Raw genomic sequence first — 19,662 nt, 5'->3', positions numbered from 1 at the left:
TCCATGAAGCAGGCTACCAATATAGCTGCTTGCTACCATGGTAACCAATGATGCCAGCTGATCTATTGTTAGTTTTCATGAGAGTGGAACATTTCACAGTCCTAAATTTAGTAGACATTTTCTAAAGATTTTAAAGCTTCTTCTTTTGAAGGACCAGGTTGTTCCTGTATAATGTATACTTTGATCAGCAAGTAGAAAACCCCTATATCTACTATGTTGTATAAAAGGCCTTCTTGCCAGAAAACCTCATAGGGTAAGCCCTTCCTAATGCATGGTAAAGTCAGTGGGCTGAAACGTTAGTTTTGTTCTACACCCATTAGAATTTAACTACCATAGAACATACAATTTGATGGCATTGGCACTTCATGTAAGGACTATGCTTGATTTGCTATTACAGAAAGTTGAGAATGTCCTGATGTAATGTTTTTCTTTACATGCAGAGCCAAGGCATTCATCATACTTGGAAACATTAACTTTGTGTGTTCAGCAAATTTTATTCAGATGTGTTTGATGGACATTTTTAAAAATATTTTTTATAATGCAAATAAAAAAATGTTCCCGCCTATGAAATTTATGTTGTTCATCTATAACAAAAATAAGAATTACAAGCTTGCAATCTAGAGAAGCAATACTAAAATACTCTTGAGCTTGTGAAAGATGTCCTTTGCTTTTTATCGGATGCTTTTGTAAACATTTTATTCTGTAAGTTATGAATTAAAAGTAAGCCCAGGAAGCACATGGTACACACTATCATTATCCATATTTTTTAACAGAATGAAGAGCTATTGTCTAACACATGCTAGTTATATTTTAAGATTTCTGGAGGTGTCTTATTATTGTTTATTTAGGTTTTGATGTATCTCATTTATTCTATTTTAAGTGCTGATTAGTTGGTACGGAGGCTGAACCAAGTCGTGTTACTTAGTTTGTGTAGGTGTCCCCATTCTATTGGTTCTTATCTCATTCACTCTTTTCAGGCATTTTTTGCAGCATCTATTCCCAACTAAGGTACACCAGTGACAGTCCTCACAAATTTCCTTTCTGTTAGGACATTCACGGTTATATATATATTATTATAGCCTGCATTTTTAGCCACCTCAATGATAACAATTTATGCCAGATTACAAGATGCTAAAACTATAGTCATTCATTTAATTTTCAGACTGGCTGTAAAAAAGTAAATTGTTAGAGAAAATGTTTCATTTTGTCTATATACATAATCAAACTCCATTATAAGCTTTTTGGGCATATAATTATGTAATTCTTGTATTTAGGTCTAATTAACCAAGGACCTGCCAACTTTACAAGTACACAAAATTAGCTATATAAGACAATCTCTGAGCACAATTTAAATTTAAAGTATATTATGACCTTGAGGAGTATTTCAACCAAGGTCAACACAAGTAAAGCTGTTCAAATGACCTTAACTGTCACTCCCACAATATTCTCATATGAAAAGATCTTTACAATAAAACATCAAACATTGTTCAACTAATGAACATCTACATCTTCCCTGTCCTTCCCTGAGCCTGTCCTCAATGGGTTGATGAATTAAAGTAAATGTTAACCCTTTGAGAGGTATGGTGTCTATCCACCATATGAAGGTCTTTATTTAATTTACTGTACTGTGATATCATCCTCATTATTATACAATGTACACCTGTTACATCTTTGGTTGCCTCTCAGGCAGTTTGTATTTTTCTTTTTCTGTGATATGCTCCCATTGTAACTGGATGATCTTCATGCTGTTCCATTTTGTATGGCCAATAAACGTTTATTGCAAAAAAAAAAACAACAAAAAAAACAAACAAAGAGCAGAATAAAAAACTTCAAATTGAAAATACCAGCATTTAAAACAAACAAAAAAAAAACCAAAAAAAAAAAAGGTCTATCCAATGCCAATCAATACCACTGGGTATCATAAAAAACATTGTTCAACCCCTTGGGACCCAAACTTAACCTGTTATTCTATGCAGAATTATTGACACTCTTGAGTACTCATCTTCAGCTCAGCAGAAGATACCATCCCAAAAAGTTTAACAATTAAAAAAATGAGACGCAAGATAAAACAAATAGTGCTCTCTGGGCCAGAAGAGAAATGGCTGCAGGTTTTTTGGTAGCTTTTATATATACTCAAGCGCACCAGCAGCACCTAGGGGTTCCAGGATGAACCACTTCCACTGGTGGTAGCTATGCCCCTTTATACTATTTTTCCTTCCTCGTTCTGCTCTGCTGCTGTGACAAACTGTGACAAATTTCTAAACATGGACAACTCAGATAACTGTGAATCAAACACATTTATTTTTGAAAAAGCACCAGCAATTGACTTACTTAGTCACACTAATCATATCTTTGTAACATAATTATCTTTAAAACGTCTATGTTGCTATTTCAGTACAGTATTTTCAGTTTCTGGTCAGCATTATTTGTCATGTCTATTTTTCCTCTTTTAGTTATTTCTATTGTATTTTTAATTTCATATTTCCCTGATCCTTTTGTGATACCTTTTCTGTCCCTATGGCAGTTTTTTGTCATTATAGATAAATCCACAAAACATTTGCTTGATCATAAAAATAAGCTGTATAGTCTCTGTAGATATGAGGTCTCCCCTTTTACCATGATGACTAACTTTGATCATCCTGCTGTACCATTTAGGAATGCAACAATCACCTAAGGCTCTTTAGGGGGTTAGCAATGTATTCACTAATAGTAGATCAGGCAGAAGAGTTATGGTTTTAACACTCACTTTACTATTTATTATGAGGGGTCAACACTAGCACGTTTCTCTAGTGCCAAGGGCTCAGTTGGTCCTGCATTATTTATGTAATGCAATGTCTAGTTTGACTGAAGAAATCTCACACATTTAACTATAACTCAGGTCCAGCCAAACCCATCCTGCAGCAGACACTCAATGGGGTTGGCTCTTCAAAATGTACAGTGAATGAGCCGAAACACAACTCAAGTTCTCTTTTGTGATTTAAACCCTTAGTCCCTCTCTGGGACTAAAAATAAATTGGTGGGCATGAAAGTGACTCTAAAAGTCACAATAATGTATATTGAAATAGCAGAACACGTGTTTTAATGAAATACATATATTTTTGTTCTAGATGCCAAGCGCATAAGTATCTTTTACCAATATTTGTTACCATTACATAACATCACATTACGTCTAGAGGAGGATCTGAACAGACCCCCCGCCTTGTCAGTAGCCACATTTGTTTGATTTCATAGTTGGTATAGTTCTTTGCCATTTTTTTAAGACCTCTGTAGTTTCAATAAAGGATGTGGCAATTTTGTGGCATCTATTCTAAAGATAATTTTCTTGGTTTCCTTATGATTCATCAAGGTCTATATTTTTCGTAAAAATAGTACAATGAATCCTTTATATTAAAGACATAATTGATGCATACATTTATCTAAGGAAGGGTACACGCATTTTACCAATATAATTATGCACATTTCTAATTATTTTGTTTCTGCAGTATACAATTTGCGATCACTTTAAATTACATAATCAGATTATTTCCCGTGCTAAATACAAGAACACTGTAAAGGTGAAGGGCACCATCCTGTACCCAATATGTATAGTCATTCCACATCATGTTTCAAAGACAGGAATACAAATAAATGTATAAATAAATACAGATACACTACATTAACCCCTTCAGTACCGGGACGTACCTGGTACTTCCTGGTTAACAGTCACCGGTAGACCGGGACGTACCAGGTACGTCTCCTCCAAAAAACGCCCCCACATCACCACAATCGCGGTGATCGTGGGGGCGCTGCTGCTGCTGTCTGCCCAGGAGTCCTGGGCAGACAGCACAGCCTGACTAAGCCCGCCCCCAAGCCCACGATCACTCCCACGGAGTGATTCTCTAGGCAGAAACTGCGATTGCAGAAAAATCTGCAATCGCGGTTTCAGCTGCCACAGGCAGCTTCAGGGAAGGGTGGGGGGGTATTGAATGGGTCATCACACAAGTGTGAGGACCTGATCCAACACCCCCCTGCTGCCTGATCGCTCCATGAGAGCGTCAGTGCAGCGTTAACCCCTTCAATGCCGCAATCGCGGCATTCAATGCCGCGATTGCGGCATTGAAGGGGTTAATTCCCGTTTTTTAGGGGGTTCTGCTGCTGGTGGTCTGCCTGAAAGCCCAGGCAGACCAGCAACAGCAAAAACGAGCCCCCAGAAGTCCTCTGATCAGTCCTGTAGGACTGATCAGAGAGACTCCTCCCCTACAATCTCCAGTCTATTGGAGATTGTGTCCCAGCTGCCAGAGGCTTGTGGGGACTAAATATCAATCAATGCTGTGCTTCAATGGAGCATCAGCATTGAAAGAGTTAAAAAAAATTAATGTGAAAAATAATAATAATAATTACATTTTTTTTTTTACAAATAAATAAATTAAAAAAAAATAATAAAATAATAATAATAATAAAAAAAAAATAACAGCACTGACCTGAAAGTCCAGGGTGCTTCCAGGTCAAATGCTGGGCTGATCAGATCACTCCTGGCCAATAGGAGTGATCGGATCATTATGGCAGCCCACGGATGACCCTGCTCTACAAAGAGAGAGGGGTCATCTAGGGTAATTATGAAAAAACACAAATTATTAATAAATGAAAAAATCATAATTATTACCTGATCACTTGTCGGTGACATTTTAAGTCGCTGATTATTGATCGGTCTCCCTGATTGATGTCAGCGGCCTAAACCTGTCACTTACAAGTAATCTGATGAAAAAAAATATTTAAAAAAATTTAAATGCACATGTTCCAGTTTTGCCCTCATAGCTTCCTCAAAAAATACATGAACCATGCAAGTGAGGCCTTGTTGGAACCGGGGGGTGTTGGTGAACAAAATGTGGTGTTTTTTTTCCAGTGTTACACATATGCTGTGCAAGAAATAAATTGCAACATTGAAATGTATTTGTTAAAAACGCAATAAAATAAATTTTCCGTGAACTTTGGCAGACATCAGTGAAGAAAAGGCTAGCTGAAAACTGTCAAAACTACCCTAGTTGAACACCTTGACTTGTCTACTGTTCATAAATATATACTTTTATGGGGTAATTTACAGCAGGGGGCTTCCAAAATGTCCCAAATGGGATATGGGCCCAGGAAACCAATTTCTGAAAATTCCAAATGTGAAAACGAAAATGCGCATGTTCCAGTTTTGCCCTCATAGCTTCCTCAAAAAATGCATGAACCATGCATGTGAGGCCTTGTTGGAACTGGGGGATGTTGGTGAACACAATTTGGTGTTTTGTTCTGCAGTTGCACATATTCTAAACAAAATATAATATAAAATCTAAAGCAACATTGCAACATATGCAAAAAAAACCCCAAAAATATAAAAATACCTCAAAATTTGGCAGCAATTGGCGATAAAATCCCTGTTTGAAAAGTGTCAAAATGACCCTAGTTGTACACCTTGACTTATCTACTTTTCATAAACATATAATTTTGGGGGGATAATCAGTATTTGTGACAACTATTGCAGTTATTAGATTACCATGCCAAATTTGAAAAAAATTACATTTCAAAAACGTGATGCATGCCTTGCAATATTTGCCCTATACTGGTCAAAATAGATAAAAATCCTGGCCATGTTGGGTGGTTTCCAAATCAGGACAAGTTAATGAATATATTTGGGATCATTTTTTCCCATTGGTTTAATGTGTGTACAATTTGTATGTATACAAAACTGTAAAAAAATGCGTTTTTTTTCATTTTTTCCCCACTTTTTCCAGTTTTTTTCAAACAAAACAATGTACTACCCAGCTTACTATGGTTTCAAATGAAAGCCCTACTTGTGCTGAAAAAAACAATATATGATTTGTGTGGGTGCACCAATTGATAAGAGAGAAATTACAGTTGAAGAAAGACATGGCAAAAACACAAAAACGGCTCCGGTCCTTTAGCGACACCCTAGCTTAAAAATCCCGGTCCTGAAGGGGTTAAACATGCTTTTTTTTTAAGTTTTAAATTAATAGTGTAACATTGGGTTTAGTACATTTGTTAATAATCCAGAAAACAGACATACAGTTTTTCTTGGATCCAAACATAATTTGTATGTTAAGGTCTCTACAAGACAACAGTAGCAAAACATTTCTGGAGATATGTCTTTCTGTCTCCTGGAATTTGTCAAGATCTTCTATGATGTTTATAATAGTAATATATAATGCAATCAGTGGATGTAATTTGTAACCATCCATACCAAAAGGAATGAATACAAAATATTCATGTATTTCTGTGTGTACATAACAAGTAGTCCAGATTTTTCTTACCTGGCAAGGTTTTTTCATTTTGATTGCTATGACTTGATATCTATAGCAGCACAGTTCACAGGTCCAAGATCCCCTTTCGCTAATCCACTTTAACAGACAGAGCTGGTGTGTGTACCTCACAGATCCATCACATCGACATGGATTAAGTAATTCACCCTTGGTTAAAAAAATAGAAAAAAAAGCTTTAGATCAATGAGATGGATATTTATTTATTTTGTTTCAATCTATTCATCCCAAAATGTATTACTGAGAATAGTAACACACATTAGAACATACACAAACTTTTATTCAAAAAACTGGGGGAAAGCACAGTGAAGCAATGTACAAAGGTTGTGTAGCAGACCACATTACACAGTCATTGAAATTTGGGACAAATGCTAGGAAATGTAGCATATAAGCAAACTAAGGAAAAACATGGGGTTGTTCATGGAAATCTGTACTAGATGGCAGTTATGAGTTTTACATTGCAATGCAGAACTATTTAAAAGGAAACACTGAGACTAATATCGAAGTGCAGGCATTATTTATAAGAATTGTATTAAAAAACTAACAACATACCAAAGATATTCCAAAGACAAAATATCACACAACTGCCCTTACTAGCCTGTTTACATGAATATGAATAACAGTAAAACTGATGAATTGGCTTTGTCATATCAAGACATAAAATACAATAATATAAAAAATTGTGCCTTTTAGTAGTGTAGAACTAAGTCATATCCTAATACTTATTTTGAGCTCCTAGGAAAGAAGGAGATCAGAGAAATGAAGATGCATATAAGTAGTCGGGTCATAATGGGGACTGTTCCTCCACAATGGACACTTGGTGACTATGCCATATTAATTGGTTTTGTAGTACTGCCCAGAATTCCGGTGTGGGATATTCCATAACAATAGGGCTGGTCATTACAAAATGTAATCAAATATAACCTATAGGTTAGTTTGACACAGCAAAACCCAAAAACTGCATGCGATATCAAAATGTTTCGATTTTTTTTCAGTGGTTTTAGGGTATTTTGGTGCTTATGAGATATTTCCCCAAATGTACATGACCATCTCTTCCTAACTGGTTACTCATCTACTACATTTTAAGGAATATAGTGCTGGCATACAGATGATGTAGGATGAATATTTTTTCTTCAGTACATTTCCTAGCCAATTGGCTGTATAGGTCCAGAACGGCTTTCTGGAACATTGGGCCAATGCCCGGTGAGCCACTGGCCAACAGTGCCACACAGTCACCCATTCTGCTGCTCAAGCAAAAGATTGGGTGCCGCAGTGCGTAGCCACCAGCAGGATATGCCTGGCTGCACCCTACATGAGCAGAAAAATGTACTGTGCAGCTCCTCATATACAGCCCACTTACGTCATCAAGTGCCCACTGGCCTTAAAGTTCCAGGGCCACCCCGTCATTGCCAGTTTGGCCCTGCGTGAAAGGTTACCACCAGAAAGTGACACCTTGACATTTTTTCACAATGTATTTTAATTGACTATTAACATTGGTTGAGGGTAGAGGAAACATACAATGTAGTAATCAATTCTCTACAGACCCTAAGCCCTCAGATAGTTTCATTTGTGTCAAAACCAACAGTTGGTGGGAGTTCACAGCACAGTATCTCATAAAGGTCCTTAAAAATAATGAACAATCTGTAACTCAGGCCTTCACAGAAAAGATTAAACTTGTTGGCTTGGCAAGGTAACAAAAACAGAAAGACAGACTTAGCACCTCGTGGCGCTTAGTGATAGCTTACTGTTGGCTGCAGGCCACTAGCTGTGATGATGCCAACTGTCATTAACCAGTAAAAAAAAAAAAGTTTTACACACTAATACGCATCCATTATGGTTTAACAAAAAGAAGCATGCAATGATGAATTTAAATCATACCACAGAGATCTAGCAATATTTTTGAGTGTTTGTTTGCTTTTAAGCAATTGCTCTTGGGAAAATTTAAACACTATGCTACTCTGAAATCTTTTAAATGGATTTAAGATACATTTACGTGGGCTTCTGTTCTCGATCACTGATAGAAAGTTACGAATGAGGCATGCTGACAACGGCCTTGAAGACTCTGATAGCAGATTCAATAACTGAGTACATATCAATCTAAAATGTGGCCTTTTTAAGAAAAGGCACTATAAAGCTTTGCCTTTCATACTGCAAATATAAAATAGATGCTATCTGTACTTACATTTCCTTCTACACTGAAGAATAATTTTCCTTGATCAGCTGGCATTTAATAAAAGGCATGCTTCCTAAATAAAAAAATACTTTTCCAAGGGACTGATATGGGTTACTGTATTATTTTTGGGTGATCATTAATTTGCATGTAAAATATGCCCTTTTTAATTTAAAAAAAATCACATTAAAGGGAGAATATGATGTCCCTAACACCCCCACTATAGAAGACTACATATTAAAGTAAAAATAAAGCACTTACTTGACACAGACGAAGCTGCCCTGCAACAGGTGGTGCCCTCCTCCTCATGGTCTCACTATTCACGCCACTGATTGGCTACTTGTAGCAGTCAATCAGGGGCAGGAAAGTGCTCCCGCAGCGTTTCCTGAGCCCATTATGGAGATGACTGGATATTACATGCAAGGAGATTTGTTAGGCCAAACACATCTCCTGGATGGTGTTTAGTTTAGGGAGGGGAAATGCAAATAAAGAAACCCCCCATGCCTTTGCAAAATGGACCATATGAAAATGTAACGGGGCCACGCAACTATCATATGCATTCAAGTGAACATTATGGCTGGAGTGTCCTGTTAATGTACAAAATAAAACTATCCATTTAGATGTTGCTGGAACTACATCACAGGAATATTTACTTTGCATAAGAAGGTAATATTAAATTACCTTACTCCAGCAAAGGATGAAATAAATATTCACATTTTGTAAATCAGTTTATGACCAGGTTTGTATGCCTATAAAAAAGATTATGAAGCACAACCTAAGAAGACAATTGAGTATACTTAATAAGACATTGAGTGGTCAGTAGAGTTTAGAGTTAATGGTGGCATGCTAACAGCTCATATATTTCATTATTTGTGCGTGGAGGCAAGCACATGCAAGCTAAATGAAAACGTGCATGTCATCACTGGCAATTTGAAAAAAAATGTGGAAATATTAACATCCTCTAACAATAGATAATAATAAATACATTAAACAGGGAACCCTAAAATCGCATATTAATCAAGGGTGGAAATGATCGGCTCCCTTTTTCCCTCCACTACATATATATACATATATATATATATAGTGCTCATTTATAATGCCCTCACTCACCTGCTCTGCTTAAGTCAATGGAGTATGCAATGCATAGTCCAAACACTGGCATACGCTGGGGCATGAAAGTATGTATACATGGACCACTGATTAATTTATTCCATTTTTTTATTTCTGCATTATTGTTGCCTGGAGTAGTACACGGCAGAGCATCGGCCGACAGCCTCTCTCTGATTTCTCCAATCAAGGAGGTGTATGTGCACAAAGGCAGAGAGCATGGGAGGAGCAGAGAAGAAGCACTGTCGGGGAAGGATATGGAAAGGCAGAGACACGGAAGCGGAGAAGGTAGGGAGACATTGGGGAGTGCATGAGAGTGTGAGACAGTGAAGTAGAGTGAGTTACAAAAAATTTTGTTTTAAAATTTCTGAACCAAATTGGCAGGAAACACAATTCATTGTCCGAAAACAAAATAGTTTCTGGCCTACTAATTACTCTTGCGTGATTATATAGGCGCACATCTGCCACTTGGACACACTATATAAAAGACAAATCCTATATATTAATACCCAAGGCATTTGTCCACACAGACGCCTTGACTGAAAAAAATCTAGTCACAAGTACGCAATTTTAGTCACCATGGTGACTGGCTTTTGTCCAGGCCTGACGGCTGTCAAATTTGATTTTTCAAGATAACAATTATGCAGTCTGGATAGGGGTTTACGGCAAATATATGCAGCTGTAACTAAGCTAGTTCCCAGCAAAGGTGTGTATCCAAAAACACAATATAAAATATAATATGTTATGTCAGGGCTTGTCAAACCCAGGCACCAGGTCGCCATGTTGACTAGAAACCACTTCCTGGAGTCCAGGGTCTTGCAGGGCTGCCATCATGAATCTGGCGTCATATAATGCACGCTATGTGAGCCTGCTGGGTGCCTCATGTCCCTTGTTTCACTGCGCACCCACAGGAAATCATAGTGTACCTGATTCGCAATGGCAGGGGAGAGGGGGAGTAGTGAGTGTGTGTGTGTACTATGGTGTCGGAGTCAGTGTGTATATGTTTAATGCTGGAGTCATTCTCTGAGTGTGTGTATATACTGTAGTATCGGTGTGGATGAGTGCTATATGTATAGTGCAAGATTCAGTGATTGTGTAAATGTATAGTGCCAGAGTCAATATGTCTACTGTATTGTAGTGCCAGATTCAGTGTGTAGGTGTCTATAGCGTTTTAGTGTGTATTTTTATATATGTGTAGTGTTAGCCAGTGTGTGTGTAAGTGTATAAGAGTGTGGCGATAGTGTGTATGGTGTTGTTTATGTTACAGTATGGCATTAGCATGAGTGTGTATGTAAGCATATACCAGGGGCGTCCAACATGCGGCCCGCGGGAGATCGGCAGCCAGGATCACAAGAGCCCTGCTGCTTACTTGTGGGAGGGTCTATTGTCCTGCACAGAGGAAGCGGGAGGCCACGCCCCCTGCTGAAGTCTGTGAGCGGCATCGAGAGCTGTAGTGCAGGTAAGGGGGTGGGGGAGGGTGTTTGAATGAGTATGCGTGATTGAGGGAATGAATCTGTGAATTAATGAATTTGTGTGTGTGATAGCATGGATGTGTAAGTGCGGGAACCTAGGCGTGATGGGACTGTGATTACCGTTAGCAATCACACTCCTATCATGCCAAGTCAGCCAGTACATGCTGAAACCTGGCTAGCTGCCCCCTTGTGTATTGATGCTGCCAGCAGTATGGGGTCTGCACTTACAGCCACCCTGTACCAGCATGTACTGGCTGACTTGGGATGATAGGAGTGTGATTGCTAACAGCAATCTGCTAACAGCAATCACAGTCCCATCATGCCTAGGTTCCAGCATTTACTGGTTGTCTGGGTATAAAAAGAGTGTGTTTGCTGTTAGCAATCACACTCCTATCATGCCAAGTCAGCCAGTACATGCTGAAACCTGGCTAGCTGCCCCCTTGTGTATTGATGCTGCTAGCAGTATGGGGTCTGCACTTACAGCCACCCTTTACCAGCATGTACTGGCTGACTTGGGATGATAGGAGTGTGATTGCTTACAGCTAACAGCAATCTGCTAACAGCAGTCACAGTCCCATCATGCCTAGGTTCCAGCATTTACTGGTTGCCTGGGTATAAAAAGAGTGTGTTTGCTGTTAGCAATCACACTATCATGCCAAGTCATATTGTTGATTTTTTTTTTGTCCAATTGTGGTGTGTTAATGCACTAAAATTGGACAAAAAATACAATAACTATTAATTTATATATGATTGTTGACAGCACTCCTATCATGCCCAGCCAACCAGTACATGCTGGAATCTGGGTATTGCTGTTAACAATCATAATATATAATTTTTTTGTACAATTTTGGTGTGTAACTTACTTTTATTAAAAGTGTGGGATTTTTTTAATTATTTTTAAAGGGGGGGGTTCATTTTCAGTTTCGTTTAAGTGAACCCTGAATTTTCGGTTTTGGTCCAGAATTTTCATTTTAGTGCATCCCTAAAATAAATAGAACTATTTCATTTTTATTTATCCAGAATCCTGAATTTGTAGTCACAAAACTTTCTAGGCCCAGAAATCAGTGAGAGGAAAAGTAAAGGTTTTGTGTCATTTACTTTATTTTAATCTGCATATCTTATTAAATGCCATATTTTCTCACAGTGAAAAATGAGTGCGGCCCTCGCACGTATACAATTCTGATTAAGTGGCCCACTGCAGAAAAAACTTGGACACCCCTGGCATATACTGTTAAGAGTGTGTGTGTATTAGTGTATGGTGTTAGCATGTCTGTTCATAAACTTAGAATGTGGGCATGTGTGAGCATAAGATAGTAGTGTGTGTCTGTTGCTGTATGGTGAGTATGTAAATGTATGCTAGTGTATGGCAAGGCCCGGGCGCAAGGTTGGGTAATATATGAAAATAAAAACATATTTTTGGAAGAAGCTGTCCGAAAGTTCAGGACCAAAGGCAAAAGCGAAAGTAAGGTAGGCGAGCCGGGATCAGGATAGGCAGCAGAGGTGTAATAAGGGTAACGAGCTGAGTTAGGATAGGAGAGATACACAGAGTTCAAACATGATACAATACATACATATATCTACACAACATTATAGCCCATCTGAATAAAAAAACCTTACCTAAAATAAAAACAAGATAACATGTATTTGTGATTATTCCATTCCTATCAGAAAATTACATGCACTAGTTTCTTATTCTTTGCGCATCATTGTTAAATGGCGAAGGCTCAACCTCATAGAAGCAGCAAAATTGTCCAGTCATTCTGATTAACTTCACCAAAGACATTGGGAAACCATCCAGGGTAAAAAAATCTAATTTCAAGAGGATAGATTCTAGCAGACAGCAAATGCATTAAGCTTATTTCTAATCATTTCAGTCTTTAACTTTATTTTACTTCATAAGTGAACTGAAGAATCTTTTCTTACAGTTATACACTTGTTTTAACACAGTCATTGTGTACTTTTTCATTTGTCATAAAGTTACTATACTGGCACATACAGAAATGTCCAGCTGGCGAACGCATGCAGGTTTATGACAAAATAATGTCCAGCATGCCATACAGTTTCAAGCCTATGATGCAAATCCCACAAATACAGAAACAAACAGCCAAGCCATCAGTTGTAAGACTCATCAAGGGTTATAAGTAAAAAGCGGCCACTTCTGTTTGGACTGCCTTTTTCATACAGTATTATTTTTTATCTTTTATTTATGTAGCTCCAACAATTTAGGTAGCACTTCTTGCTACTAAGACTAGTACATTAGGTAAAAAGCTAGTACATTAGGTAAAAAGGATCCTGCTCCCTAGTTTACAATCTGGAAGATTACCACATTACTTCAAAATGGGCTATAGTGTTGCTGTTAATGAAGGACAGTGACACACTCTATCACCAAAAACAAAAATTTTATGGTTATTTAGATTCATTTTAGAGTGCTTCAGATTTTTTCCAGCTCTAATAAAAGCAAAGCCGAGACATGCATTTTTGCCTTTATTTGCCACGACCCACCAGTGAAGGCTTAACTAAAATCATACCATCCATATGGGACAGTTATAACAAATTTCCAGAATGCTAACTGTATTCTTAAGCTGCACACGAGCCTTTGGCGCTAACTAGCTGTTATGAGTAATGTTTTGATGATGGCAAATCTAACATACAGCATAAACGCAAAATAAAAGCATGATTAGTATGCTATATACAGGTGTAAGAATTAGGATCTACTATAATTAACAAAACATTTTTACTAATTATTTTCCCTTTTCTTGTCAAACCAAATTAAAACTGTGGCAAAAACATTTTTTTTTCTTAAAAGCTCCAATTTGATTACTTAAATTATCCAGTTTATGCAGCTTTACAAATATACAGATTGAGCATGATACCCAGGGGGTAACACTACACAAAATATTGCAGGGTAGGCAGACAAGTCACAGAGGTTATGTGCAATACTCACGCTAAAGAAATACAATCTCAATCTGTGATATTTACCATGAGTTTTTGGATGACACATATTAAATTGTATAATGGAATTTCAGGTTACCTGTATCTAGGTCCCTTCTAGACCCATGGTTTTATTATGTGCCTGTGTTGGTGTAATAGGTTATAAATGGCCAGTCGTTTGTGAATACACTGTAAAATTGCAAACAAAGAACTGTCCGTGGTGCTGATGGCCTCAGTCATCTTTTAACTACTTATTTTCTTTTTATATTAACATTACTTATTAACACCTTATAATTATATCAACTGTTGTTACTGATTTAAAAGTGCTGTTTCACTTTGACAAAACATCAATTACACTTATCAGATTCTGTCATTTTATGCTCACAAACCAACACATAAAAGCTGTTTATAGCTATTTTAACACTCTCAGAGCCCTCAGTGTATATCCAGAAAGCTTTCTTTTTTTTTTCTTTAAAACGACAGGAGGAGCAGCACACCCAATCCCAGATTGAGCTTGTTCGGCAAGATCATCAAAACAGCTATAGCTTCTTTTCGAAAATATGCAATACCAAGGTAAATTACGCATTTGGGTATATTCAATAAGAAGTTTACTGGTGAGTCAAACTGAGCGTTAACTGGCCAGACAGAGGTCTGAGGCAACATGCATATTCACTAATATAGGAGCCGTTTGCAAGATTCAGATGAGGGCACATGGGTTGGATAAAAACTTTCATGTCCTCGCCTAAAACTCTCAGAATTTAGTTAAAATTGCAATTACCCCAGTAATATAAATAATTACATTTTTAAAAGAATGAAACAGGGGCCCCTTCTCTACACACACAGTGTGTGGTTGGGCAATAGACCCAAGTATATTCAGCCCATCCCTTCCTAAACTGAGATTATGTAAGTAGAACTTTTTTTCCTCTTGCTGTTGCAAACTGACAGTTTTAGTAATCTCACAGGTATTTGCAGTTTACTGAATAGACACTATTGATTACATAAAGGGTATCTTGGCCATAACTCTATGGCAGGACAAAAATTATTGGCTTGATCCTGCCATCGTGATACATCTGGAGATATTTCTGCTCCAGTGTGAACACCTTATGGAAGAAGAGGAAAGGGGAAGTATAAAGTATTTACTGAACCCATTTTATACTGTGGGGTATACTGTGTTATATTCTGATCTTTTCCATCTAACTGCATATACTTTTTTTAAACCTTTCAACCTACCACAGACAAGATTGTGTCATTTCATTGCAAGCCATCACTTGCCATCAAAGGTCAGATTTCACTTTGAATTCAACACAAGGTGACAGATAACATCCAAAGTCAAAAGATACAATTTTTTTATTTTTTTTTTCTTCTCTCTCTTCTCTTTCCCCCTTTTGTAAATTGCAGAAAACATATGAAATTAAATGAAGAATATGTTAAATATACTTGAAATTCGTGCGTGTCTATGCAATTTATTGATACTGTTTTACTTTCTTTGTTATGTATGTCTGACTATTGTTGAATGTATTGTATTTTTTGAGTTCTCTTTTGTCTTGTATAAAATCAAATAAATAAAATTTTTAAAATAAAAAAAAAAAAAAACTAGCAAACACATTTTAGACATTTAGCTCTGCCCTAGCATATGATGTCAATAAACAAATATGTGCCCCTTCTCACATATGTATGAGGGAGATCCGGCAGACTGTCCCCTGTGTATCTACCTTTTTGCCCCCTTCCTCCAGCTTCTAGGCTTGGAGAAGATGTGATTGCCTGCTTCAATCCAGGCGTGAGGGGAAAACGTGGCCATGGAGGGGGCAGTGTGCAAGACCTGAAGTATCTCCTTAATTTTCTTTTGCAGCTTAAACAATCCATATTAAAGTACTTACAAAGTCACTTATTGACAGGCCTGTCACTACGCATGCGCAGTGATGCAGCTAAAATAATTGAAAAAGGAATAGACCTGAATGTGTGGTGCTGTGCACATGTATGGGTGTTCAAGGACCCATTTGTAATATTTTGCTTAACAGTATCTGGATCAAGCAAAAGCAACCTACCACAATGGTAGCCTTCCAATCAAACTGTAGGCAAATAGCTTTATGCTCAAAAGAGAAATATCTGCTGGTTATGTTTCCCATATTGCATGGGATAAATGTTTAGGTTAAAAAAAATATCAAATCAAAATATCAGCAACAAAATTAACAGCAAACAAAAATAATTCAAACTTATTTTGCATATACAGCTTGTGTATTTTGATGGCATAATATAAAGTTTTTCTATTATAATTATAGTATACTACACAGAGGTACCTCCATTTCCTTCTCTTTTACGCAACCACCAATGTATTATTCCAAATCCGTAACCTTATTTCTTTCCACTTCATTTAAACCATACATTCGATTAAACTGCCAATTCCCCTGTTTTGCGAAACCCCCAAGAAGAAAGTGTTGTGAATGAATCACGATTTGGCTTTATTTCAATACACCACTTTTAGTGCCTTCTTCTTCAAAAAAAAGATCAAGCAATAAAGTGTACATTTTATCTATATTCTCTGTTAACTTTAAGACATGCTAGTTTAAGGATATTCTAAATAGAAATACAGAGACACATGGATTATCCAACAATTCATTTAGAATAACACTCTTAATTGTATTATTTTAAACAGGTTCTATCCACTACAAATACTTCCTGCTAATTTGTTTTATTGTTAATTAGTTGTTATAGAAATCAAGTAAATTACTTGTCCATTCAACTGGAGTCCTTGTTCTTCAAACCCATATAAAGCACTACCCTACGGTAAACTGTACACATTCACAAACAAATCATTCGTAATCAAGGTGCTAGAACTAGACGCATTGATTTAAAGTTAGAGGGTAGAAGACTGAGAAAATTATACTTTACAGAAAAGGTAGATTTCTGGAGAATACCTCCAGAAGCAGCAGTACAGGCAAACAAAATAAAATGAGTTAAAGAAATTCTGGGATCTGCAAAAGGCTATCCAAAAGAATTAATAAGTAAAAAAAAAAAAGTAGAAATTGCTTGCTAGGTAGAACAATTGTTTTTTTTGTTTTGTTTTTTTAAATGCTGGTGCTATGTATAGAACCTTTTTTGAGCTCAATTAGCTTCTGAACACAAGTTAATGGTTGTAGTTATTGGAAATCACATAGCACTGATTTGCACATCGCAAAACATTACAAACTGCAATAAACAGAATTAAATGAACTGATGCACGCTCACACAGGGTAGAAAACATACTTAGAGTTAATACACAATCATTGGCGTAGCTGACGAAGTACAGTCAGGATAAATGCATGCTGCATCACATAGAATTAAAGGCCTCCTAAAGCAGGGATCGACAAATATGTGAAGGATATAGAAGGCATTTTCAGACATTATACATTTGTAATCATGAAGGGATCTGTATGTAGTATGGAACAGATTTTTGTGTTTTCAGATCTATTCAAGATGTGACTATAACACATAAACTACAGTGCAGATGTGTCTTTGGATACAGCCACATTAAACCAAGAAAAAATGGAGTTTATACTTTTTAGTGGATCAAGAGGGAGAAAGATGTAAACTTACAAAGGCTTTACGGGATCTGAGGTCCTGAAAACTAACGTTTTTACATTTTTTCTTTGTTGGCCCAATAAAAAGGTAAGAACCTTGACTAAAGACCACATATTAGGGAAAATACACTGTGTCCTTGAGCTCATTAACCTGTAAGGGTCAAGTATATGGGTGGAGGAGAATCCTCTAACATCCCAATACTCAAGAAAACAAAAAAACAGGTCCTCTATCTCGCAGCATCCAAACACAGCTGCGCTTGCCTTACCGGCACAAGCGATTTACATCAGTATGTGCAAATGGTAAATGATAGTAAGATGTGTGTTACAGAGAGTTAGCACTAGTGATGAGGACATGTAGGTGGGACATGAAGATGAGTAGATGGGTGTGTGCAGGGAAATATGAATGAAGGATAGCAGTAAAGTGCATGCACATGCGGGGTGGATACAGTTTCAAATAGAAAATGTGTGTGTGTGTGTGTATGGACTGGGACTCGGTGTCTGTACAAGATTCCTCCCCATATATATATATAAATGGAGATAGGTATAATAAAATAGATAGATAGATACATAGATAGCTAGACAGAAAAATGTAGAGCTAAGGATTGACAGGCAAACATGATGTGGATGTAATATTCAGTGGCGATCACGAAACGCATATTTTAAAGGTCGGGTGTATCCTTGAGCAGCAGGTCGATCTGGTCATGTACTATATATATATATATATATATATATATATATATATATATATATATATATATATATATATATATATATATATATATATAGTTAGTTGCTGCACAGTACGTGATCCGGTTGCTGTAAGTACCATTTGGCAAGTGCATTACCTGTTCGGGCCCCTGGAAGCAGATCTTGCAGGTCGGGGGGCTGGGGGTCCCGTTGCTCTCCACACTGTCAGAGTCGTTCCTCGGATCTGGTTGACAGGCTGTTCCCGCAAGCTCATCACCATCATCCTCCGTGACTTGCTTATCAACCGGCCGCTCCTCCTGCATCCCGCCAGGCAGCAGCAGCAGCGGGCGTCCGTCCGTCCGTCCGTCCTGTTCACCGTGCGTGTGTAATGCGGCGTGTATGGATGTGACAGAGAGCAGGTGCAGCCCGGGGTCAGCGTGTGTCCGGCTCCATCACAGGACGAGGCTGCAAATCATCTGATGGAAACATGAGGAGGAGGAGACTGACTGCCGCCTGGAATATGCGCTGCATCCCGTCTAACGCCGATATCGCACGTACTATTGGATTTGTAATTAGTGGCACAGCTACCGCACCTAATGTTATAGGTCACCTCCATTCTACAGAGTTGCTAGCAATATGTGCTGCCCTTGAGTCCTATACGTGTGTGTGTATATGTTTACATATATATGTGTGTGTGTCAGTCTATATATATGTCTCTCTCCTCTCTTCTTTCTCTCTCTCTATACATACACACAGACATACATATATTCCCCATGCCAATACTGTGTGTAGTCTGCAATTAGCACCGGTGCTCGTGTTGATATTGTTACTTAGATATGTAACGTGTCAATAATATTATCTCTGCATGAAATGTTTCTGGAAAGCAATGCTGTGATCGGTAGAGTCCTTTGACAATGTTTACAGTAACTGAATTGTTTTGCGTGCTGTACATCTTCAGAAAGAAATCTGATCTGAATTGTATGACCCCAGACACATCTCAACTAACAGAACGCGAAATTAATTTAGTAAGAATTCTTGCGATTTCGGGGAGAGATGGCCGAAATAGGCAAGTAACGCTCTACCGTGCAGACAGAGGGGCCAACGTCCATGATCAGATGTTAACAAGTGTGTTGCTGTCGGTCTATGGATAAATATAGACAAATCTCCAATTTAAAAGGAACACGTGAATGCATGGGAACTATGGAATTTCTAATGACATTATGTATGGCTATAACAAATACATGCGGTGCTGATGCAGAACCGTCGGGATGTACTGGCTTCATCGCTAGAATCAACTGCCACAGTTCCTGAAATAGTCAGGGTACTGATGCGATTTCCAACCCCATTCATGAAATATTTCAGCTATTGAAATATAGCAAATAAACAGCATGTTAAAAATTTAAGTTTTTTAATTGATCAAAAAAGGCTAAGCCCTGCTGCTT

At 37.7% G+C, this 19,662-nt stretch overlaps 1 protein-coding gene across 1 annotated transcript in view; it reads right to left on the bottom strand.

Moving 5' to 3' along the window:
* The window catches only part of LOC149302563 (E3 ubiquitin-protein ligase MARCHF11-like), a 30,289-nt gene extending 11,746 nt beyond the window's left edge, over window positions 1-18,543 (bottom strand). The window contains exons 1-2 of the mRNA XM_089482236.1: window positions 18,379-18,543; window positions 6,291-6,446 (exon numbers count right to left, since the gene is read on the bottom strand). Coding sequence (XP_089338362.1) covers window positions 6,291-6,446; window positions 18,379-18,543 — 321 coding nt within the window. The remainder of the gene's footprint in view (window positions 1-6,290; window positions 6,447-18,378) is intronic.
* Window positions 18,544-19,662: the final 1,119 nt, after the last annotated feature.

The sequence above is a fragment of the Sceloporus occidentalis genome, unplaced genomic scaffold (genome assembly GCF_023333645.1).
Source record: "Sceloporus occidentalis isolate IW3139 unplaced genomic scaffold, rSceOcc1.0.p SCAF_18, whole genome shotgun sequence".
NCBI classification, from domain to species: Eukaryota; Metazoa; Chordata; class Lepidosauria; order Squamata; family Phrynosomatidae; genus Sceloporus; species Sceloporus occidentalis.
This window is presented reverse-complemented; position numbering and strand designations above follow the sequence as displayed.